At 39.6% G+C, this 26334-nt stretch overlaps 1 protein-coding gene across 6 annotated transcripts in view; it reads right to left on the reverse strand.

Moving 5' to 3' along the window:
- galnt1.S (polypeptide N-acetylgalactosaminyltransferase 1 S homeolog) overlaps positions 1-26334 on the reverse strand; it is a 239510-nt gene that overhangs the window by 105954 nt on the left and 107222 nt on the right. For all 6 annotated transcript variants that reach the window (XM_041567102.1, XM_041567103.1, XM_041567101.1 and 3 more), the window contains one exon: positions 7716-7882. In XM_041567102.1, coding sequence (XP_041423036.1) covers positions 7716-7882 — 167 coding nt within the window. The remainder of the gene's footprint in view (positions 1-7715; positions 7883-26334) is intronic.

Below are 26334 nucleotides of genomic sequence, written 5' to 3' on the forward strand. Positions count from 1 at the left end.
GTAGGGATTCCAGCTATCTGGCTCCTTGGATGGCAGGAATGTGCATGTAGTAATGTGTTTCCACTACAAGGTTTGCGATAAATTGTGGTGTTTATATTTCCGATATGCGTCTCAGTTTTATATCTAAAAATTCTATTTCCGTTTTCGAAAAATTGTCTGTGAAACAGATTCAAATCATTGGTATTTATTTTTTTGTACAAATTCCCTGAACTGCTGCTCTTTCTCTGTCCAGATGCACAATAAATTGTCAATATAGCGAATATAAAGCTTTATGTGTTGGCTTTTTTCTTCTGCAGTTCCTACGTCTTCAGAGGAACTGTACAATCATAGGTACATAGGTACAAAATAGTTGCAGAAAACATGAAGGGGAGGTTCAAATAAAGAGGATATAGTAGTGAGATCATCCACAAGGCATATAAAAAAGCTGAAAATTCCAACAGGGATGCCTTTCTGTTTCCGAAGAATAAAAAACAAAAACCATATGGTAGAAACAAAATATCCTTTATTACAAGATTCAGCAGACAGTACAAAAACATAGTTAAGGTAATAAAGAGGTTTTTGCCAATCCGGTATGCGGATAAAGATTTTTGCAATGCACTGGCCCCAGGGGTGTGCCATGTGGCGTGGCGGGCACATACTTTGGGTGACCTTTTGTCTCCAAGCCTATATAGAGAAAAACAACACAAAAAACAAGGTGGATTTCTAAAATCCATAGGCTGCTTTAAAGGAATTATTTCAAGTTACTCTAACTGGGTAAATAGATAGGCTGTGCAAAATAAAAAATGTTTCTAATATAGTTAGTTAGCCAAAAATGTAATGTATAAAGGCTGGAGTGGTTTGATGTATAACTTGTCAGTCAGAACCCAACTTCCTGCTTTTCAGCTCTCTTGGTTTACACTGACTGGTTACCCTGGCTACCAGGCAGTTACCAATCAGAGACTTGAGGGGGGGCCACATGGGTCATATCTGTTGCTTTTGAATGTGAGCTGAATGCTGAGGATCAATTACCAACTCACTGAACAGAAATGTACCATGTGGCCCCCCTTCAAGTCGCTGACTAACTCAGAGTTATAGAGCTGAAAAGCAGGAAGTTGGATTCTGGCTGTTTTATTAGACATCTGTTCACTCCAGCCTTTTATATTACATTTTTGGCTAACTAACTATATTAGAAACATTTTTTATTTTGCACAGCCTATCTATTTACACAGTTTTTATTTTCACACTGAACTATTCCTTTAAGAGTGGATGAAGCCGTTGTGTTACGTGTAACTACTTAAAGATTTCACAGGCGTTCTGTTCAACAGTGACTAATAATACCTATAGGATCAAACAATACATCAATTGCTGTAGTAAAGGGATTGTTAATCTAATCACTTGCACTGGATGCGGCAAACAATATGTGGGGTTTACCACCAGATCACTCAAAGAACGCATGAGACAACACATTAACCAAATAAAAAATGTTAAGCTGAGTAACAAAACCAATGTCACTAGACATTTTGCAGAGTGCAATGAGAGTAACTTGAAATATTTGTCCATACAAGGGATAGAACAGATTAGAATAGGTACTAGAGGAGGAGATTTTTTGACAAAATTGCTTAAAAGGGAAGTATACTGGATATTCCATTTACAAACCAGGTTGCCACTTGGATTAAATTATACTTTTGATGTAACTTGTTATACATAAATATTTAGGATTTTTTATAACTTTGTATAACTTATACTTTTTTTTACAATACCCTGTAATATGGATTGTGTAATATACAGATCACATGATGTTAACCAACTGACAAACTGAGCCAATAGCCGGGTTTGAATGATTGTTATATGCAACATGTGTGCTGAACTGTGATTGGATTTATTGTGGGGAGGGCCTTTGAGAGTCAATATTTAAGGTGCAGACGCAACCAACCTGTTAGATATTGCCTATGACTAAGTGCTAGGTAAGCATGAACGCGTTAGGCGCCATAAGGGGAATGTTTGACTTTTTATAATATTAAATACACATATATTTTTTTTATCTATAGATATGAAAATACGCCTTTTTCAATTTTCACTGATATTTTAAATAATAAGCCCAACAGACCTTGATTAAAGAACCAAATTCTTTAACTTATTTAACATAAATGGAGAATCACAACCATATACTCTTGGCACCTGTGCAGATATTTCTGAAGTGGCTGGAAGAAGAGCTTATTGCTTTATCATAGCATCTCTAGATGACAAGATAGAATGCAACCATATACCGTTAAACAGAGAAGAACACAACCAAAGTTGTTCTTAAGGAGCATAGCCAACTGCGTACCGCTCTTTGACTAAAATGCTGATATTCTTCTTTTGCTCGGCAGAGATATCTTTAGAGTACACAAGGTATGCCAGGCATCGCAATGAACTTAATGATGCGCCTAATGCCCAACGCCTTGACCTTGGATCGGTCATCATAGGAAACGTCTGTAGAGATTGGAAGAAGAAACCCACTAATATTTCTTCTTACAAAACTCTTGTACTTCCAAATGGATGCAACACCTATTTGGAATCATGTCCACACCATTACTGTGTGAAAGAAAGACTTGAAAGCACGTCAGAGTTTCAGCACGTTGCACAGAGTAGTGTAAATTCTCACCAGTATCAAGAAGACATGCTCGGTAACATCGTGTTCAGCTTTACCAGCCATGATAATAAACTATCACCAATAATGGAAGATAAAGCATTCCTCAAAGCTATGAACAACTAATTATTTCAAGATAACTCCAACAGCTGGTTGGCACCTCTACCTTTCCACACTCCAAGGCAACATTTGCCTAATAACAAGCAACAAGCGATCTCCACATTTGCATCATTGAAACTCATCTCAGACAGGAAATCAGAAATTAGAGAACATTTCCTAACCTTCATGCAAAAGGTGTTTGACAACAACCAAGCTGAATCTGCACCACCATTAAAGGAAGGAGAAGGAAGCTGATATCTCCCATCCTTTGGTGTCTTCCAGCATCAAAAACCCAGTCAGATTAGTGTAGTGTTTGACTCTAGTACTCAATATTAAGGACTCTTAATGAACAATGCTCTCTTCACTGGGCCCACCTTGAAGAACAGCCTCATAGGGCTTCTCATCAGTTTCAGTCAAAAACTTGTGATAAGGGAAAACATTCAATAGAAGTTTCACAGTTTAATTGTCCATGAGGATAGCAGGAACTACCTCCAATTCCTGTGGGATCATAACAATGACCTTAATGATAAGGTGAAAGACTACTACATGAGAGTACATGTTTTTGGAAATAGCCCCTCTCCTGCAGCTCCAATGTATGGATTGAGAAGAACTGACCAAGAGGGTAAATGTGAATATGGAACTAAAGCACGTCAGTTTGTTGAGAAGAACTTCTCGGCTGCAGTTACCGTCAATGCAACATATTTTTACTGAACTTATCGTAGCAGACTTTACAATCAGACCAACATCTGCACCCAGTCATAACAGTAAAGCAACATGGTTGGCAGCATCAGACTTCTTCCCAGAAGATACCTTTGAACTGATAGACTCAAACTTACTCCAAACTCTCTTCTCAGACAAAAGACTGTTATGGCCCTGGTTACTTCACGACACTTCGATTGCAGCACAATCTGTGGACGTCAAAGGAAGCACATCAACATATTTCCAATGTGCTTCTGAACCATTGGAGAACAGAGTATTTGCATGTTCGACAGATTCTAAACAAGTCACAAAAATTAATGACTCAAGCAACTTACAAATACTTAACCTAGTGACGGCAGGGAGCTACAAAGGTAGAAGTAAGGTGACACTACCTGGGTATCTTCAGACCTGTTACTAAGTTGTACTAGTCATACCAAGCGAAGACGCCACTTCTCCTGATGCCTTGCCATTGTGATGTCTTGGACATTAAGACTGATATAATGGCACAAGGTGCTTACAAAGGACTCAACACCAGCATTGTTAGGTATGGGTTTTTTTTTCGCTGTTCTCGTTACAGTTTCAGGAGTACGAGAATCACAATATTTATGGATTTGCTTGATATAGTTACAGTGGTGTGAAAAACTATTTGCCCCCTTCCTGATTTCTTATTCTTTTGCATGTTTGTCACACAAAATGTTTCTGATCATCAAACACATTTAACTATTAGTCAAAGATAACACAAGTAAACACAAAATGCAGTTTTTAAATGAGGGTTTTTATTATTTAGGGAGAAAAGAAATCCAAACCTGTGTGAAAAAGTAATTGCCCCCTGAACCTAATAACTGGTTGGGCCACCCTTAGCAGCAATAACTGCAATCAAGCGTTTGCAATAACTTGTAACGAGTCTTTTACAGCGCTCTGGAGGAATTTTGGCCCACTCATCTTTGCAGAATTGTTGTAATTCAGCTTTATTTGAGGGTTTTCTAGCATGAACCGCCTTTTTAAGGTCATGCCACAACATCTCAATAGGATTCAGGTCAGGACTTTGACTAGGCCACTCCAAAGTCTTCATTTTGTTTTTCTTCAGCCATTCAGAGGTGGATTTGCTGGTGTGTTTTGGGTCATTGTCCTGCTGCAGCACCCAAGATCGCTTCAGCTTGAGTTGACGAACAGATGGCCGGACATTCTCCTTCAGGATTTTTTGGTAGACAGTAGAATTCATGGTTCTATCTATCACAGCAAGTCTTCCAGGTCCTGAAGCAGCAAAACAACCCCAGACCATCACACTACCACGGTGCACAGATTTACCCCGTTTCACGGCGCGGAGCGAAGGAATCACAGGAGACGGTATTGCTCAATTATCTTGCGGCTTTATTTGGCACATATAGTGAGTTTCTAGCAGTGGGTTGGTGTGGAAAACCTACGCGTTTCGTGCCCTCTTTCCAGGCACTTCGTCAGGGTCTGACAAAGTGCCTGGAAAGAGGGCACGAAACGCGTAGGTTTTCCACACCAACCCACTGCTAGAAACTCACTATATGTGCCAAATAAAGCCGCAAGATAATTGAGCAATACCGTCTCCTGTGATTCCTTCGCTCCGCGCCGTGAAACGGGGTAAATCTGTGCACTGAAGTTACCCCCTCAACGAGGTGAGGAGGATCCCGCGAGAGCTGCGACTGAAGGTAGAGACGCCGCACAAGAAGCGTGAGCTCCGATTTAACATCTAAACCTGTTTTTTGCTGCTTCATCACACTACCACCACCATATTTTACTGTTGGTATGATGTTCTTTTTCTGAAATGCTGTGTTACTTTTACGCCAGATGTAACGGGACGCGCACCTTCCAAAAAGTTCTTTTTCTGAAATGCTGTGTTACTTTTACGCCAGATGTAACGGGACGCGCAAAAAGTTCAACTTTTGTCTCATCGGTCCACAAGGTATTTTCCCAAAAGTCTTGGCAATCATTGAGATGTTTTTTAGCAAAATTGAGACGAGCCTTAATGTTCTTTTTGCTTAAAAGTGGTTTGCGCCTTGGAAATCTGCCATGCAGGCCGTTTTTGCCCAGTCTCTTTCTTATGGTGGAGTCGTGAACACTGACCTTAATTGAGGCAAGTGAGGCCTGCAGTTCTTTAGATGTTGTCCTGGGGTCTTTTGTGGCCTCTCGGATGAGTTGTCTCTGCGCTCTTGGGGTAATTTTGGTTGGCCGGCCACTCCTGGGAAGTTTCACCACTGTTCCATGTTTTTGCCATTTGTGGATAATGGCTCTCACTGTGGTTCGCTGGAGTCCCAAAGCTTTAGAAATGGCTTTATAACCTTTGAAATTGAACTCAGGTGTGATAAACCACAGTTAAGTTATTTTTTAACAAGGGGGGCAATCACTTTTTCACACAGGCCCATGTAGATTTGGAGTTTTTTTTTCTCCCTTAATAACGTAAACCTTCATTTAAAAACTGCATTTTGTGTTCAATTATGTTATCTTTGACTAATAGTTAACGGTTTTTGATGAGCAGAAACATTTAAGTGTTTAGTTTATCGTGAAATCTAAAGATTTCAGACGGGGAGTGTTATGTTACACACAACCTTTGTTAATATACCTTGTTTAAGATGTGTAATGCATGTTTTTCATATTTGTCCTTCTCCTCTTACTGTAGTTCTGAAAGCTTCTGTGACCTTTAACCCCCTCACTTTTGAACAGTTTTCCAGTGTTCAGTTAGCAGCCATTTTATGCTCTCTAACGGTCTATTCTCCTCTGGTTAAGGAAATATTCTCTGACCTACTGGATTGATTAATGTATGGGAGGTTATTCATAGTTTTTGGAATAAACTTCAACAAGATCTACATACTCTTATCAGTCCGGTTGAGTTCAACTGTCTGTGGAGATCTGCTGATAACAGCGAGTAGTGTCCTTTAAGGATCACGGCCCAGATCTAAGGGAACTATCACTAAGCACAGTGGGTTGAAACAGAACACTGCCCATGGGCAAATTTGCCCTGTGTATGTCTTGTAATATACAATCACAGGTTTAAATTATTTAGAATATAGGATATTCATTTCGAGAATTTAAGCATTTTTGTAGAATGCATTCTTCGCTGCATTCTTCCCTGTACAGACACAATATCTTGTGTGTCACTGGTTGCCACAAAACCAATATCAGATTCACAAGATAATATATCTCATATATTTATTTATTCATGCATGAGTTCGTTTGGTGAGGTCACCAAATGAGCAGATCTTTCCCCCAATATGCACGACTTGGGCCAAATGATCAGATTACAATGACAGGAATACGAGCTGTCAAAGCAAGGAACACATCAACTAGCTGATGTAATTCTCAATCCAATGGGAAAATCAAAACCTGCCCAATTGACATCTGGATGATTTTCAGGTGGGCCCATTAAATGGCCACATACATGGGCAGATAAGCTGCTGCATTGGTTGAATGGGCTCAAATTGGCACCTTAAATATCCATGTATGGCCACCTTTAAGCCCATACCTGAATCCCATTGATAATGTGTGGACTGAACTGAAAAGAGAAGAATATAGGTCAGAGAAGAGCTACAAACATTATCCAGTTCCTCAGGAGGAATAAGCAAATATGTCTGAAACATATTGTGAGAAACTTGTGGAAGACTATCATAAGTGTTTGATTAAAGTTAACAAATCAAAGGGCAATGACACTAATTACTAACAGTGTATGTAAACTGTTGACAGGATCACGATATGGTAAACAAAATCTGAAATAAATATCTACGCTATACTTTGAAATGACCTCAAAATAAAGAAGATTCTCTATTTGACTGAAAACTTTAGTACTCAAAATACATGGTTGGTTGTTAGGGTTCCAGTTTTGCTAACAATCGGAAGTTATTTTGGATGTATGACCAGAGGGTGAAGGCTATAGAAAGAGAAGCAATAAAAAGAACAAACAATTAAAATCTCGCCATAAAATTCGTTTTTTGGATTGTTGGGTCACTGTCCGACAACTACACAGCATTTAAAATGAAATGCTGGAATGAGACAGAATAAGACTAAATTTAAAAAAAAAAACATAAAATATATAACTTAATGAATTAATCCTTGCTGTTCTAGATGAAAACCTTATAAAAGATCCAAGACAAAGCAGGAAAACCAACAAAGTGCAGCCTACCAGATGTCCTTGAACTAAGTTCCTGCTCTTTTAGATAATACCGTTAACTAATTTAAAACACAAAGGTCAACAAGTAATGCCCCTGCACTGGATATGGTTTATATAGCTGCTTCATAAGTTACTTCCCCAATCTTATAATAAGTGATAAGCAAATCAAGCACTTACCTCTCTCACTGGCATCATCTACAAGAACAATTTCTCGTAATAAATGTCGTGGTGACCGATTTATTACGCTATGTACAGTCCTTAATAAAGTGGTCCAAGCTTCATTGTGAAACACTATTACAACACTTGTTGTTGGCAGGTTGTCAGGGTACACTTTTGTTTTACACCTATAAAGAGGGGGGGGGTGGAGAGTTGAAAAAATATATTTAGTTTCTTATATAAAAATCCTTGCAGACACAGAGGTTGTGTACCTGTTGAATAATTGCCCCCCACAGTGCAGATGAATCTCTGGCTTTCTACCGCCAAACAAGGTTTTATTGTGTTTTTAATGATTTTTATTCTATACCCACTTCTTTAACATTGCTAAATTTAGATGTAAAAAAATCAAAGATAAGGCATCACCAGATATCATCAGTTCCCCCTCTTATATGAATAATATTACATTAAGATTACTCACTGATAAAGAACCAATACATAGCTTAATGCTGACAATAATTCCTAATGTATGCCATAAATGATATAAAACATGTATTGGATGACAACTTGCCACATACTTTTCTCAACAAAATATTAAAATATGAAAAAACACTAATAGCTATCGTTTGAATTTGGATCAGTGATGAAAACAAATGAAAGGCAGCTTGCACTTTAATTTATGATGAAGTAATTTTTAAAGTACATTTAAAGGGATTCTGTCATGATGTCTTTGGTTTACTTTTTATTTATAAATTAGCTGTTTACATTGCAAATAATTAACTGTACCATTTAAAATTATATTTTTGAACCAACAAGGGTATTTATTTTTAGCTTTAATATTGGTGTGGAGGCAGCCATTTCAGTGCACTGTGTCTGATTCTGAGCTATGAGGAGTTAGCACTACAGGATGGAACTGCTTTGAGACAGCTTTTGTTTTTCCCCTTCTCATTGTATTTGCCACAACCTAGGTTGTGCCCCCTAGCCCCAATAGTGGAGTTTTTCCTGCTTGGATGCTATTCATGTCTTCCACTAGGTGGGGGAGGGAGCACCTTTAGCAATGCAAACAAATCCTTCAGCAGAGGTGTCAGGGAGCTTCTATCTGGTTAGTAGGGAACTGTTCTGCGGATAAGCTGCTGATGGGCTGCTAGGATGGGAAGGGAGGGGGTCAATATCATTCCATCTTGCAGTGTAGCAGTAAAAAGTGCCTGAAGTTTATCAGAGCACAAGTCACATGCCCAGAGGACACCTAGGAAACTGATAATACATTATGTCTAGCTGCACAAAGTAAAATCCAGAGACTCTGCAGTTCACTCCCTTTGTCGGTATTAAAATCTGTTCTCCTTCAGATTAATCGCAATAAAATCTTTTGTTTGTAGGAAGAAAACCAGCGCTGTAAGCTCAGGGATAGAAAACGTTTAATTGCACCACTAGCATAAAAGTATTGGAGGAGCAAAAAGTTGCTCCTCCAATATAAGGCATCATTCGGTTTCTAAAAAGGATATGCTAAAATCGTGTAAAAACTTCTTTAATAAATATTTGATAAAATACAAATTGCACTCACATATGTGTACTTAGAATAAGCATGTAATCAGTCTGCCTGTGGGTTTCCCAAATCCACGCTCTGCAATAGATGTTTGTTGCCTGGCGTTGTTTGTAAGACATGCGATGTTGGTCTCACCCGATGACGTCACTGCTAGCCGACGCGTTTCGTCTGTACGACTTCCTCAAGACTTCAAAACCCTTACTGCGCAGGTGCGCCTTTTGTGGACGGGCCGTAACCATGGAAGCGCGTGCATACCTCTTCCTACTTCTAGATTGCACGCGTCTCAATGGTAACCCGCCGATTATAGTTCATTCAATCTCGAATTTAGCATGAAACTTAAAAGGGCTTGTCTGTTCCCCCTCCAAACACATCCCACGGTCTCCCTCTAATACAGAGCAAGCTAACATTAATCACTCCACAGTAGCAATGGGAACGCGTGTCTACCATTTCTACTTCTAGGCTACACACGCTTCCATGGCATTCTATGGAGTTTACATACATATAAGCATAGACAAAATTTTTCTACTACATTTAAAAAATCCCATAGTAACCTTCTAAAAATGTGATATATTCAATCTTCAAATTTACCTCCAACTAAATAACATCTCTCACAGTTCAATGTACAACAAATGGACATTGAGCTATAAAGGAATATACCTCTCTTGTCTATGATTACTACTTTCTCTCTGGGGGAATCTCATTATCCCACATAGGTTAGGAGTTGCTTTTACAAAAATGCTCAGATTTATATCCACATTGAGACCTTTAGGTATAGATGTCTCTAACAAATGTATCCATTTGCTTTCCCATTGCAGAGTTTTTTTCACTAGATTTCCTCCTCTCCATTTATTTTTTACTTTTTCTATGCCCCAATATGTTAGACCTGTAGGGTTCATTTTATGGTGCACTTTAAAATGTTTAGAGACGCTATGGTTATCCTTTACTTTTTTTTTTTTAAAAAAGGTTTATCCTTTCCTTTTTTAATGTTATTTACATGTTCCCGAATGCGTTCTCTTAGTGTTCAATTTGTTTTGCCTACATATTGAAGGCCACAAGGGCATTGTAGGCAATACACAACATTCACAGTTGTGCAGTTTATGTTATCTTTAATTTTAAACTCCTTTTTATTTACATTTGATTCGAACACCTTTTTCTTTTTCCCATATTGACAGGCTTTAGGGAGCAGGGATAGAAACCAGACCATATGCATTCTTTTGGTTTGAGATCTTTTAAATACCACTTTTGGTTGTTCTGGGAGATTGTCTTTAAGAACTGCATCACATTTTAGTACATCCCAATGTTTCCCAATGTTTCCTAATGATTTTTTCCTAACACTATTTCTTGTTTTTTGTCTCCTTTAAATTCTTTTTTTTCTACAAGTTTAGCTCTTTCTATTTTTTCTACTTTTTCTCTCGATTGTTTAATTATATTCTCTTTATATCCCCTTTCTTTGAATCTTTTGCTCATAACATCGAGTTGTTTATTCATTTTCACTGCAATTTTTCTTTATTCTACACATCGAAACGCGTCGGCTAGCAGTGACGTCATCGGGGTGAGACCAACATCGCGTGTCTTACAAACAACGCCAGGCAACCAACATCTATTGTAGAGCGCGGATTTGGGAAACCCACAGACGGACTGATTACATGCTTATTCTAAGCACACATATGTGAGTGCAATTTGTATTTTATCAAATATTTATTAAAGAAGTTTTTACACGATTTTAGCAAATCCTTTTTAGAAACCGAATGATGCCTTATATTGGAGGAGCAACTATACTTTTATGCTAGTGGTGCAATTAAAAGTTTTCTATCCGTGAGCTTATAGCGCTGGTTTTCTTCCTACAAACGAAAAATACATTATCTCTAGCCCCATGGCAAATTGAAAAATTACATATTAGAAAATCTGGTTTCTGTTTTAAAAAACGTGTTTCAGTGCAGAATTCTGCTTGAACAGCTCTATTAACTGATGCGTTTTGAAAAACCCTCTACAGTATCACTTTAAGGTAAGAGATCCAAATTAAGGAAAGACCCCAGGTCCAGAGCATTCTGTATAACAGGTCTCCTGTCACCTGTGTTCAACTGAAAAACACTGCTTCATCTTGAGCAATTTGGTAGGAGCAAGGCACTAGAAATGAGCAGTGCCAAAAGCGAAGATACGCTTACAGATTACAATACAGGATGCTTATTTATTTTGTCAGTGGTAAGCAAGTCTGGAAAAATATCAGCAAACTTTGACACGCTAATATTTCCTAGACACTTCCTGCCTTCCCATGCTTGGATGGACCTATGTTCTGGATGAAAGCCTAAGTATTTGACTGATGGTGCTTTATGTATACCTCCCAACATTTTGGAAATAGACAGAGGGACAAAAAGATTTGCCGTGAGTAAGGCAATTTTTGACCACACACATTTGTGGCCACACCTAATTACCCTGTTCATTTTACAAAATTTGGCACTAGTTTTTCATATTTGTTGAATCAATTAAGATGCAAGTGCAAGCAATTGACCAACAAAATACAGCTGTATCGCTAATCAGCAAATATGAAAATCTTTTGATTACAGTGAAGATGCTTAGAGTGTTTTAAAAAGCTAACACTTGCTCCTGCTTCTCTGTTACTGTCACTGCAGGTGCAGCTGCTCCTCTCTTTTTTTTTTGTTTAAATATTTGTTTTGATTATTATTTGATTTTCACATTAAACAAATAAAATCAATAGACAGCAAATATTATGCAGAAGAAGAAAATACATTACAGTCGACTCAATGGTATGTTATCAAAAAGTATACCATACAAGAAAATTAACAAAAACTAACAAACATTAACTAAGCCAGTGGATGCAAATATAATAAAAGAAAGAAGAAGTCCATTAATCATCTGGAATGTCGGATAGATCTTTTTACAATTGAAGAAACCACATTATTTGATCACCAGTGTTAGAGTTGCATATTTCAAAATAAGGAGACCAGATCAGCCTAAAAGAGTTTAGAATTACTTCCTTGAGATTTAATTATTAAGGCTTCTTGCCAGCTAAGCTGATTCATATAAGAAATGGTGTCCGATATTGAGGGGGGTTCCTTTTGTAGCCAAATATTAAGTAAAGCTTTCCTGGAAGCATCTAGAAAATAAGTAGTCAGTAATTCACTTTCATGAGAGATAAACTTTGACTTAGAAGTTGAAGAACACATATTAGATGCAGCAAAGCAAAACCTGGAGACAATTTAATTTTCATCTTCAATCTAGAATTAAAAAAACTAGCGACTTCCCTCCAAAATAAATGAATCTTTGGACAGGACCATAAGTAATGGAAAAGTTATACATTAGTCTCACCACATTTAGGGCAATATGATATAGGAGTATTAGAGATACTTTTAGAAAACATTTTTCCCATAGCTTAAATGGATAAGCTTAAAATACTGTATTCTCCAACTCTCTGCTAGAATTAATTTATTATAATTATAGATAGATTTCACAAAGTCTAAGGGAGATACTTGAGTTTGCAAATACTCAGACCATTTGATGGAAGATTTTGATAACGGATGTGAGTCTGTACCATAAATATTCCAAAAATTTTTAGGTAGAGAGTCAATAGAAATCGAACAGGGGAGTTCCAAAAATCCTGCCAATTCATCTGCTAGTTTGTGGTCAGCTAGAACTAGATTTTTGCTATCATGTAGCAGGGAAACACCACATTGACAAGCTAAATAATAATATCTATCAGCATCATGAAGCTTATACTCTTCTTTAACCGCCAAGCACGTACGGCGTACATGCTGGCGGTTCAGGGCTCAGGCTGCCAAGAACGTACATTGTACGTTCTCCTGCAGCTGAGCCCTTCTATCTGCTTTGGCGGCTTTTGCCGCCACTGCAGAGAGTCAGGAGGGTAGACAGCCCCCTGGGCAACGTGGCTGGGGGGCTGTCAATCGGATCTGCGATTGTTGCAGATCCGACTTTTAAAGTAGCAGAAGCGCAATGGAAGCGCTGCTGCTACTTCTTTACCTGCTCCACGTCGCACCATCCGCCCACTCACTTCCTGCTGCGCAATAACTCTGCTAACACGCTGCCAGGAGTCCTCCTTCGGTTCCAGCGATCCTCTTGCTACAAAAACGGTAAGTGCACGTTTTTTTACACACTTACCTGCACTTACACATACCTACAGTACATTTATACACTTACACAAACATTTTAGTACAGATTGGATTTTTTTTTTTTTTTTTTTTTTTACTTTAGCACACTGGGTCCCTTTTGTACACTTATTTACACTTAATTACATGTATTTGCACACTTAGACAACTTTTAGAAGTGCACAAATATGTATACACAAAAACTCACAAACTGGTGTTTTGTTTTTTTTTACTTATTCATTGTACCGTTTGTTTTGCCTAAAAACATGTTATTTTGACAGCGTGACTATTGGATAATCGATTTCGGACACTAATTATGCTGTCGGATCAATTATTTTGTTATTTCATTGCTTTACGCTATTTTTGTGGTTTTATTGCAATGTTATCCCTGCATTAGTTACAATGTTATCCCTACAATAGTTCCTTATGTATCTTTAGTATAGTTTTGCTGTTTGGTGCTTTGGTATAGAAAGATAGATTTTACTTAGTTTGATTCGCCAGAATATATGCTTTCTAAAAATAGTTTTCTGGGGGTCTTTTTACAGTTTTGGGGTCTTACGGCACATAACGCACAGTTGGGGCTCTCTTTTCTGCAGCTTAGTTGGCTAGCGTGAAAATTCATATGCATGTTTTTCATTTGGGGTTCGTACACGCCAAATACTTTGGTAAATCTTTGCATATTGGGCATCAAACTATTCAGTAGACCTCTGACGTCCATATTTAGGGTGATTTTTCTTTATACGTATAACATTGTGTGCGATAAATGCGGCAAACTGCAACAATTTTAGAAAATGTTGTAAAAACCTCTACGTTTAGAAAAGCTTTGCAGTTTGCAGGTACTTTGGTGTAGAAAGACGTCTATCTTTTTTGGATTCGTCAGAATGTGTACTTTCCAAAAATATATGGTTTTGGGGGGGTCTTTGCTGTTAGGAGGGTCTTGAGGCACATGATATGAAGTCAAGGGTCTATGTTCACAGAAGGCGAATCGGCAGCGGAGAAAAATCATATGCACTATTTGGGGTCCGCACATGCCAGCTGCCTTGGTATATCAATGCATATTGGGCATCAAACTGTTCAGTAGACACTTGGCATCAATATTTATGGTGTTTTACAATTGTATGCAAGAAATTGGGTGAGATAAATGCGGCCAATTGCAATATTTTTAGCCAATTTCAAAAATGTAAAAACTGTTGCTTTTATCGCCAAATTTAGGAAAGGCTTGCGACTTGGTACTTTGGAGTACAAAGACATGCATACCCAATTTAGATTCGTGGGAATGTGTACTTTCCGAAAATATATGGTTTTCTGGGGTGAACTTACTTTTTTCTACCTTTGCCCCCCCAAAAACAATGTAAATGTGTAATACGATGCTGCAGGATAGAAATTTTGAAGTCATTTTTGGAAATGTCCCCAAAATCACCAAATTTAGGAATGGTTTGCGGCTTGGTACTTTGGAGTACAAAGACATGCATACGCAATTTAGATTCGTGGCAATGCGTACTTTCCGAAAATATATGGTTTTCTGGGGTGAACTTACTTTTTTCTACATTTGCCCCCCCCTCAAAACAATGTAAATGTGTTGATTTTGCAGTATCTGAAATGACAGACCATATGGGGGTCTTCGTTTTGGGGCCCCTGTATGCCACGTGCTTGGGTACACCTATACATTTTGGGCATCAAACTGTTCAGAGGACCCTAGGCTTTCATATTTGGGGTGATTTGTCTTGATACCTAAAAGTATGTGGGTAATACGATGCTGCAGGGTAGAAATTTTGAAGTCATTTTTGGAAATGTCCCCAAAATCACCAAATTTAGGAATGGTTTGCGGCTTGGTACTTTGGCGTAGAAAGACATGCATACCCAATTTGGATTTGTGGGAATGTGTACTTTCTGAAAATATATGGTTTTCTTGGGTGAACTTACTTTTTTCTACTTTTGCGCCCCCCCCCCAAAACAATGTAAATGTGTTGATTTTGCAGTACCTGAAATTACAGACTATTTGGGGGTCTTCCTTTTGGGGCCCCTGTATGCCACGTGCTTGGGTACACCTATACATATTGGGCATCAAACTGTTCAGAGGACCCTAGGCTTTCATATTTGGGGTGATTTGTCTTGATACCTAAAAGTATGTGGGGAAATACGATGCTGCAGGGTAGAAATTTTGAAGTGAAATGTCCCCAAAACCACCAAATTTAGGAATGGTTTGCGGCTTGGTACTTTGTAGTACAAAGACATGCATACCCAATTTAGATTTGTGGCAATGTGTACTTTCCGAAAATATATGGTTTTCTGGGGTGAACGTACTTTTTTCTACTTTTGCCCCCTCCAAAAAGATGTAAATGTGTTGATTTTGCAGCACCTAAAATGACAGACCATATGGGGGTCTTCTTTTTGGGGCCCCTGTATGCCACGTGCTTGGGTACACCTATACATATTGGGCATCAAACTGTTCAGAGGACCCTAGGCTTTCTTATTTGGGGTGATTTCTCTTGATACCTAAAAGTATGTGGGTAATACGATGCTGCAGAGTAGAAATTTTTAGGTGATTTTTGGAAATGTCACCAAAATCACCAAATTTAGGAATGGTTTGCCGCTTGGTACTTTGGTGTAGAAAGACATACATACCCAATTTGGATTCGGGGGAATATGTACTTTCCGAAAATATATGGTTTTCTGGGGTGAACGTACTTTTTTCTACCTTTGCCGCCCCCCAAAACTATGTAAATGTGTTGATTTTGCAGTATCTGAAATGACAGAACAAACGGGGGGTCTCCCTTTTGGGGCCCCCTATGCCACGTGCTTGGGTACACATATACATATTTGGCATCAAACTGTTCAGTGGACCCCAGGATTTCATATTTGGGGTGTTTTACATTAATACCTAATGATGTGTGGGAGATATGTTGCTGTAGAGTGGAAGCTTTGAGGTCATTTTTCAAAAAATTCACCAATTTCTATAAAACATTATAACTTTAGTAAACAATTGTAACTTGGTAGTTTGGAGTACAAAGATATTTTTACCCATTTTTGGTTCACCAGAATCTGTTCTTTCTAGTAATGGGTAGTTTTGTAGGCCTTGAAATCAAAAGTGTGCTGTTTGGGGAGCTTTGCTTTGGAAATTTGGTTGTGTACTGCTTGTAGATTTTGAGCTATACAAGTGAGAAATCTCCATAAAACTATATATATTTGGTATTGCCGCGTGCAGGAGACATAGACCTTTCTAAATCCGCTGTGTTCTCGTACATAAAATATATGATGTTTCTGATATATGTGATTGTTCTTCGTGAAACATGATTTTTTTCATTTTATTAGACACTTAGAAGCCTATATTTTTTACAGAAGTAGAATTACACCAAAATTCTTGCATATTATGAAAGTTCAGGTTGTCCTGAAAAAAACAATATATTGTTTTCCTGGGTAAACTAAAAGACCACCCCAGGAAAGGCCCTTAATGTGAAAGAGTGCAAAATATCTAAAAACTGCTTGGCAGTAGATGTTCGCATCTAGGACAAAATGGCTGGCAGGGAAAGGGTTAAAGGGATACTGTCATGGGGAAAAAAAATTTTTTTTAAAATGAATCAGTTAATAGTGCTGCTCCAGCAGAGCCATTTCTCAAAAGAGCAAACAGATTTTTTGATATTCAATTTTGAAATCTGACATGGGGCTAGACATATTGTCAATTTCCCATCTGCCCCAAGTCACGTGACTTGTGCTCTGAACTTCAATCACTTTTTACTGCTGTACTGCAAGTTGGAGTGATATCACCCCCCTTCCTTTTCCCCCCCAGCAGCCAAACAAAAGAACAATGGGAAGGTAACCAGATAGCAGCTCCTTAACACAAGATAACAGCTGCCTGGTAGATCTAAGAATAACACTCAATAGTAAAAACCCATGTCTCACTGAGACACATTCAGTTACATTGAGAAGGAAAAACAGCAGCCTGCCAGAAAGCATTTCTCTCCTAAAGTGCAGGCACAAGTCACATGACCAGGGGCAGCTGGGAAATTGACAAAATGTCTAGCCCCATGTCAGATTTCAAAATTGAATATAAAAAAATCTGTTTGCTCTTTTGAGAAATGGATTTCAGTGCAGAATTCTGCTGGAGTAGTACTATTAACTGATGCATTTTGGAAAAAACATGTTTTTCGATGACAGGATCCCTTTAAGCTTTGACCAAGACATTTAACTAAGGCGAATACGTTTCTCTTAATAGAAAATAAAAAGGAGTCAGACTTTTGATAATCTGAGGGTTTGAGTAAGATTTTAGTATAAAGGGGGTTTCTGTATAACTATATGTCGAGAAAATAAATGTTTCCACACAAAAATAGAATGACGATAGATAGGATTCCTCTTAAAGTCATAAGGAACATTTCCCCATTTGCTATGTAAAACAGATAGAGATCTTTCAAGAACCCTTGTTTGATATACTATATCGAGGTTTGTAAATTTATTACCTTAAGAGATCCACTCAATAAGATATCTAGTAAGGGCTGATAAATTAAAAGCTCTGAAATCAGGAAAGTCTAATCCTCCAAATTTAACTGGAGCTTTTAACTTATATAGGGCAATTTTTGTTTTTTTACCGTTCCAAATACATTTATTTAAAGCAGTATCAAGTTTCTTAATATTAATGTTTTACAAGCAAAGGAAGATTGATTAATGGATATATTAACTTGGGAAATATCAAAGATTTAAAAAAAAAAAAAAAAAGAGTACTCGTCCTTTAATATTAAGGGGAGAATTAGCCCATTTTTCACACATGGAAGAAACCTTCTGACATGCTGGAGTAATATTCAAAGAATATAGATTATTTAAATCTGAAGGAATTATTAATCCTAAATATTTGATCTGATTCTTTGGGTTTTTAAGTTGAAATTTCTTAAGTAGAGAATTAGAAAAAGAACCATATATATTCATTATTTCATAATTCTCAAAAATGACTTTGTAACCAGAAAAAGACTGAAAATCTTGGAATAAATCAAAAACAACCTTAAGTGAAGACTCAGGATTTTTTTAAAAATAATAAATTGTTAGCAAAGGCTAATACCTTAAGATGTCTACTATTAATGGTAATTCCTTTAATTGACTTAGATTGATCAAGGAAACTAATTAGCGGTTTTAATGCAATATTAAAGGAATCGTTCAGTGTAAAAATGAAAACTGGGTAAATAGATAGGCTGTGCAAAATAAAAAGTGTTTCAAATAGAGTTAGTTAGCCAAAAATGTAATGATTAAAGGCTGGAGTGATTTGATGTATAACATGTCAGTGAGAACATAATAGTGCTACTCCAGCAGAATTCTGCACTGAAATTCATTTCTCAAAAGAGCATACAGATTTTTTTATATTCAATTTTAAAATCTGACATGGGGCTAGACATTTTGTCAATTTCCCAGCTGCCCCTGGTCATGTGATTTGTGCCTGCACTTTAGGAGAGAAATGCTTTCTGGCAGGCTGCTTTTTTTCCTTCTCAATGTAACTGAATGTGTCTCAGTGAGACATGGGTTTTTATTATTGAGTGTTGTTCTTAGATCTACCAGGCAGCTGTTATCTTGTGTTAGGGAGCTGCTATCTGGTTACCTTCCCATTGTTCTTTTGTTTGGCTGCTGGGGGGAAAAGGAAGGGGGGTGATATCACTCCAACTTGCAGTACAGCAGTAAAGAGTGATTGAAGTTTATCAGAACAAGTCACATGACTTGGGGCAGCTGGGAAATTGACAATATGTCTAGCCCCATGTCAGATTTCAAAATTGAATATCAAAAAATCTGTTTGCTCTTTCAAGAAATGGATTTCAGTGCAGAATTCTGCTGGATCAGCACTATTAACTGATTTATTTTGAAAACATTTTTTTTTCCCCATGACAGTATTCCTTTAAGGAGTAAATGTAGAAGCTCTAAGAATCATCCTATGTGGCTTAATATAGAAGTAAAGAAGTTAATAGGAAAGAAGAGAAAGGCATTTAAAAACTACAAGTCTGTTGGGGCAGAAGCTACAACACCCTCACTGTTTCCCCACCCACAATTTACTCTATTTAACACAGAACAGTATGTGATTTCACAGGCTTGAGAAAGGGTCCTGTGAGGCCCGAAACGTTGCCACGTCTGCTCACATTTGAGCCAATAAAGTACACTTTTGATTATTATACAATTTGCAGTGTGCTGCAGTATATTGGACTTTTGTTGGGGCAGAAGCTACATTTAATGAATATAAATACTATAATAAATGTTTTAATATTAGCAATCTGGAAGGCAAAGAAAGGAAATGAAGAGTGCATTGCGGCGGAGGTTAAGACTAACCCAAAAACATTTTTAAAATATATTAATAGTAAAAAGACGCAGATTGAGATTGTTGCTCCATTAAATAATGGTACCAGTATGGTTGTAACAGATACAGAAAAGGCAAATGTGCTAAATCAGTTCTTTTCTTCAGTGTATACAATAGAGGAGTCTGGAAAAGGACCTTGTAGTCCTTGTAGATGATAAACTTGGCTGTAAGCAAGCAATGCCAGTCAGCAGCATCAAAAATGGTATTGAGCTGTATTAAAAAGGGCATTGATTCACAGCAGGAAGCGGTCATTCTTCCAATATATAGAGCACTGGTAAAGCCCCATCTAGAATATGCTGTACAGTTTTGGTCTCCATCTCTCAAACAGGACATTATTGTATTAGAGAAGGTCCAGAGAAAGGCAACTAAGCTGGTAAAAGGTATGGAAAATCTTAGCTATGTAGAAAGACTGGCCAAATTGGGGATGTTCACGCTGGAGAAGAGGCGTTTAAGGGGTGATATAACTATGTATAAATATATAAGGGGATCATATAATAATCTCTCTAATGCTTTATTTACCAGTAGGTCTTTACAGCTGACACAAGGTCACCCACCAATTTCGATTAGAAGAAAAGAGTTTCCATCTAAATATTCGGAAGGGGTTTTTTACAGTGAGAGCTGTGAAGATGTGGAATTCTCTCGCTGAATCAGTGGTACAGGCTGATACATTAGATCGTTTTAAGAAGGGGTTGGATGGCTTTTTAGCAAGTGAGAGAATACAGGGTTATGGAATATAGCTCATAGTACAAGTTGATCCAGGGACTAGTCCGATTGCCATTTTGGAGTCAGGAAGGAATTTTTTCCCCCTCTGTTGCAAATTGGAGAGGCTTCAGATGGGGTTTTTTTTTGCCTTCCTCTGGATCAACTGGCAGTTAGGCAGGTTAAAAAAAAAAAAAAAAGTAAAAAGGTTGAACTTGATGGACATGTGTCTTTTTTCAACCTAACTCACTATGTTACTCTGTTACTTTGTTAGATTAGATCTTACACTTAAACTCAAAGGGGGAATTCACAAAAGTGTCTGTAAAATAAGTAACCCAGAAGTGGCGGTCGACAAATTTGTAAATTCACAAAGGCGGATGTTACCATCTCTGAATGTCTTGTAAGTCAGACAATTTTCTAAAATGTCATATATTTATGTTGGACAGATGACATTTGACCGACATTTTCATTTTGTGTAGGAAAAATTGTCGGCAAAACAAATGAGCAATTCATATAAATGTCCGGAAAAGTGGTCCCGAAAAAAAACACACCCACTTTTAATGACACTATTTCAAAAGTGTCTTACATGTAGGAAAATTGGCGGGTAAATGCTCTGAATTTGTCGGCTGTTACTAAGACACTTTCTATGAAATTTAAAAGACATTTTTTTCGTTACCGCCACTTTTGTGAATTCCTCCCAAAGAGGAGTCTGGTAATAAGGATAGCTCCGCAGTATATTCTATTCGTAGTAAAAGTAACTATGTACGATCTTCCTCCAATAACTCCATCATATGCTACACTAGAATTACAATCTAGTATCGATTTCCAAGCTGTGGCTGTGTTTGTTATAGACTGTGAATATTATTGCTTTGAAGCACTGGCACAACTCTCCTATGTTCATACTTCCCGACAAAGGCAGATTTTCATTAAAGCTTGGAGAGGCTAAGCCTCCCCAAATCTGTTTGCCTAAAAAATATAAAGAAAAAATTAAAAATCCTCTCTCTTACCAATGTACGGTATCTATTTGAGCTTGGCTGGGGGAGGGGCAGAGGGTGCTGCCTGGTGACTCCAGTGATGTCCAGTGATGACACTTTCCAGGGCAACCCCCCTCCCAGAGCTGCTTTAGAAGGTGAAAAATTACACTTTAGAAAATCAGACATAGAAAATAGGAAGTAATTGGAAAAAGTTTTTATTTCTGGTGAACTATCTGAAACCAAATGAACTGAAAAAAGTGTTGGAAGGTGAACAACCCCTAATCAGGCAGCATGGGAGCCCATCAGTTAGTAGCTCTTAACTCAGCCAATGCATGGGACGGATTTCAGATTATAGTGCATTTTAGACAAAAATCCACGAATTACAACTTTTACCAATGCTTATAATATGGGACTGAATCAACTGTTTCTCTGCCAGTGGAAAATTACCGATGAAGAAACTGCTGAAGTACTTAAAGTGGACAAACTAGTGAAATTCAAGGAATAATCTGCATATTCAAGTAGGCAAAAGAAAGATTACAGATACTTGGTTGAGATGGTGAGATGAATACAAAACAACATTGGGTCATTAAGTCATATGGTTTACCAAACCTCAAAGGCCTCTAGATCATAGTAGGATTTATGTAATGTTAATAAAATGACTGCATATAAACAAAAGAAGGCACCAAAATGCATTTAAAGGACCAGTAACATCAAAAATAAATTTTTAAAAATTCGTTAGTATAGAACGAAATAAAAACACCAAGACAAATTAAACTTTAAAATAGCAAAGCCTTTATTAAGAAATAACTTACAGAAACTCAGCTTCCTGTCCTCTACAGAAAAGGCGACGACGATCCATCGTGCGGTGCTCGATTTCTTCTCCCATATTCTACTGACAGCGTGTGGAAGGCGATGTCGGTACTGCTGGAGTAACAAGCACTCGGGATACAACAGCAGCTGGAAACCTCTCCCGGGAGCTGTGGCATACTTATTGTCACGATCGCCGCCCAGAGCAGTCCTCCTCCGCCGGCGTCGCTCTGAAAATGGCGGCGCCCATGGCCGCCACGTGGGTAGCGTCGCCGGCGCAATGACGTCAACGTGGTGCAGGAACGCCAGCGCATTGACGCCAGCGTACTGACCTTGATGACATCATGATTTTCTCCAAGGACCTAGCAAGCCATCGCTCCCAGGTGAAGGAAGTACTCTCTCGATTGAGGAAGAACTCTCTCTTTGCCTAGCTGGAGAAATGCATGTTTGAAGTGTCCAATATTCCTTTTCTGGGCTATATCATCTCCCCAGAGGGTTTCGAGATGGATGCTGTGAAAGTGTCTGCAATCCAAGAGTGGCCCTTACCGCTGAGCACCAAGGCAATCCAGAGATTCATTGGTTTTGCCAATTACTACTGGCAATTCATTAAGGGGTTCTCTTCTCGTATTGCTCCTATCCTGGCACTCATCCGAAAAGGGGGTAAACCCAGCTCATGGCCCCCACCTGCTATAGAAGCTTTTCAATCCTTGAAGGATGCCTTCACTTCTGCTTCGGTTCTCCGCCATCCTGATCCGGAGTTACCTTTCTTCATCGAGGTGGATGCTTCTGAAGTTGGAGCTGGAGCTATCCTGTCCCAAAGACATCCTGCTGATGTTGCACCCATGTGTGTATTTCTCAAGAAGTTCTCTCCTGCCAAACAAAATTATGATGCAGGAAATTGAGAACTCCTGGCTGTCAAGCTTGCCTTAGAAGAGTGGCGTCATCTCCTTGAAGGTTCCTTGATCCCAGTCACGATCTACACAGATCATAAGAATCTTGAGTTCATTCAATCTCTCAAGAGGCTGAATCCCAGACAAGCAAGGTGGGCTCTCTTCTTCTCCTCTCAATTTAACTTTGTCTTGACTTATCGCCCTGGCTCCAAGAATCGGATCTGGTGGATCGTACTCCTGAAAGACAAGAGCCAATTATTCCTCCTGTCAAGATCATCGCTTCTTTGTACCCTCAATTTGCTGATCAAGTTCTGGCTGGTCAATCTTCTGCCCCTCCTGATACTACCATTGGAATGGCACTTGTACCCTCCGAGTAACGTCTGCCTATTCTGCAACAGACCCAAGCAAGCAGGACATCCTGGTCCTGAAAAGACTCTTGAACTTCTTCGATGTTTAGTCTGGTGGCTGACTATCCGAAAAGATGTCAAAGACTTTGTTGCTGCTTGTACCGTTTGTACAAGCCTAGCCTAGCCATTCCCGCCCCAGTGGGTTATTGCAACCATTGCCTATTCCCTCTCGTCCATGGACTCATTTAGCAATGGACTTCATAGTTGAGCTTCCTCCCTCTAGTGGGAACACTGTGATCTGGATTGTGATTGACCGCTTTAGCAAGATGGCCCATTTCATTCCCCTGCGGAAGCTTGCCTCTGCTGTGGAGTTGTCTCAGCTCTTCATCCAGTATATTTTCCGCCTGCATGGTTTTCCTGTGGAAGTTGTCTCCGACAGAGGTTCCCAGTTTGCAGCTAAGTTTTGGCGTTCCCTGTGCAAAGATCTTGGTATTAGTCTCCAATTCTCCTCCGCTTATCATCCCCAGACTAATGGAGCAGCTGAACGAGTGAACCAAGCTTTGGAACAGTTCCTGAGGAACCACGTTTCCCTTTGTCAAGATGACTGGTCTGATTTCCTCCCGTGGGCGGAATTCGCTCATAAAAATGCCTGCCACGCTTCCACTGGAAGGTCTCCATTCATGTCGGTGTATGGTCAGCATCCTCAAGCCTTCCCACAGGACTTTGTGTTGTCTGAAGTCCCGGGCGGAAGATGACCATGCAGCCCACATGTCTGCTATTTGGGCTGCAACCAAGTCAAACTTGGAGAAGAGCGCTCTGGTTCACAAGACGTTTGCAGATCGTAGACCCTCTCCTCCCTACTAGGTTGGTGATAAAGTCTGGTTGTCTTCCAGGAACATTCGGTTGAAGGTGCCATCTCCTAAGTTGGGTCCGAAGTTTGTGGGTCCATTCTCCATCTCAGAGGTTATCAATCCTGTGGCTGTCAGACTTTAGCTTCCCCCTGAGATGCGAATCCCCAATGTGTTTCATGTCTCCTTGGTGAAACCTGCTACCTCCAACCGCTTTTCTGTTGTCCAGTCTCCCCCTCCTCCTATCTCTGTGGATGGTCAACAAGAATATGAGGTGGAAAAGATCCTTGACTCCAGAATCTCCAGGGGTTCTCTTCTGTACCCCATCAAGTGGAAGGGCTTTGGCCCTGAAGAATGCTCCTGGGAAGGACACTCTGATGTTCATGCTCCTCGTCTTGTGAGGGATTTCCACTCCCAAGTTTCCCCAGAAGCCAAGTCCTGGTGGTCCAGAGGCCCCCCTTTGGGGGGGGGGTACTGTCACGATCGACGCCCAGAGCAGTCCCAGGAGCTCTGGGCGGCGTGTCCTCCTCCGCCGGCGTCACTCCCAAAATGGTGGCGGCCATGGCCGCCACGTGGGTAGCGGCACTGGCACAATGACGTCAGCGCGGCGCAAGAACGCCAGCGCGTTGATGCCAGCGTATGAACGCTGGCGCTACACGCCAGCGTCAGTGACGTCACTATGGCGCCAAAATTTGAGCATTTAAGGGCGCCCAGGACGCCAGAATGGCGCCCAAGAATAGGTTCCGCTATCCTGAACCTGGGTTCCTGTTTCCAAGCCTTGATTCCTGTTCCCACTCCTGATTCCTGCTCCTGCCTTGGTTTTGACCCTCTGCCGGAACTCTTGTTATTTGATCCTGATCTGCCTGCCACTGAACTCTTGCCTGGACTCTGACCATTCGCTTGTTGAACCCTTTGGATACCATGACCTTGCTCCCTCAAGAGGGCTTCCTCCTTGATCCTGACTACCTCCCTGGTGGGAGATCCCGGCTCCCTGACACTTATTGACCGGGCTGGAAACTGGGAGCAGAATAGGCAGCATGGAGTTCAGGGACTCACTAGTTCTGTACAGATCCCTCTTTTTGACCAGAGTTCTCCGGAGCACTCTCCGTGCACGGGCAGCTGTATAGTCAGCAGGTTGCCCTGGAGCTGCTGTGGTTGCCATCAAGTCTATCGAGAATGGCCACCATTTGTTGGATATCATCTTGAATATCTCCTGACTGAGTTCCCATTCCCCTATTGCAGGGAATTTTCAGCTCAGGTGGTCTGCTAGAGAGTTCTGCATTCCTGGGATGTATGTAGCTGAGATGTCTCTCAGACGTTCTTCTGCCCAGGAAAATATAGTTATGGTTGTGTGCAACAGTGCTTGAGATCTGGTTCCTCCTTGTTTGTTGATATAATTGACTACTGTGAGGTTGTCTGATTTTATCTGGACTTCTTTCCCTTGGATGATCCTCAGAAATTTTGGCAGACTCAATACTACTGCATTCAACTCTATCCAATTGGAACTTTTCCTGCTGTCTTCCCGTGACCAAGTATCATGGCATGTCAGGCCCCGGCAGTGAGCTCCCCAGCCTAATCTGCTGGATAGGCTGATAATTTGTTGTGGTTTTAAGTGGTCTTTGCTCCATTGTGTCAGAAATTCTCTTTGCAGTGTTCTTGTGTGGATTCTGCTACATCTGACAGAGTCCATTGTGGAGCTGAGTTTCCCCAAAATTTGCTGACAAGTTTTTGCCGATGGATTTGGGTTTGAACAGTCGTTTTACTTGACTCTGAATGTCGGGTACTTTTCCTGAGGGAGGCTCAGACACCATTCTTTTGTATTTCTCAAAGTTCCCAGGAACACTATTTCCTGGGTTGGTGTTAGTACAGATTTTTCCCAGTTTATCAGCCACCCCCAATTTGACAGGGTGGATTCCACCTTCTTTAGGTGTTCGGTCAATATCTGGGATGTTGGAGCTTTGATGAAAAGGTCGTCCAGGTATCCGAAGATTTGAACTCCTTCTATTCGGAGATGTTCCAGAAGTGGGGCCAGGATTTTGGTGAAAACTCTGGGCCCTGTTGATAGGCCAAAGGGTATGGCTCAATACTGGTA

Source organism: Xenopus laevis, chromosome 6S (genome assembly GCF_017654675.1).
Source record: "Xenopus laevis strain J_2021 chromosome 6S, Xenopus_laevis_v10.1, whole genome shotgun sequence".
NCBI classification, from domain to species: Eukaryota; Metazoa; Chordata; class Amphibia; order Anura; family Pipidae; genus Xenopus; species Xenopus laevis.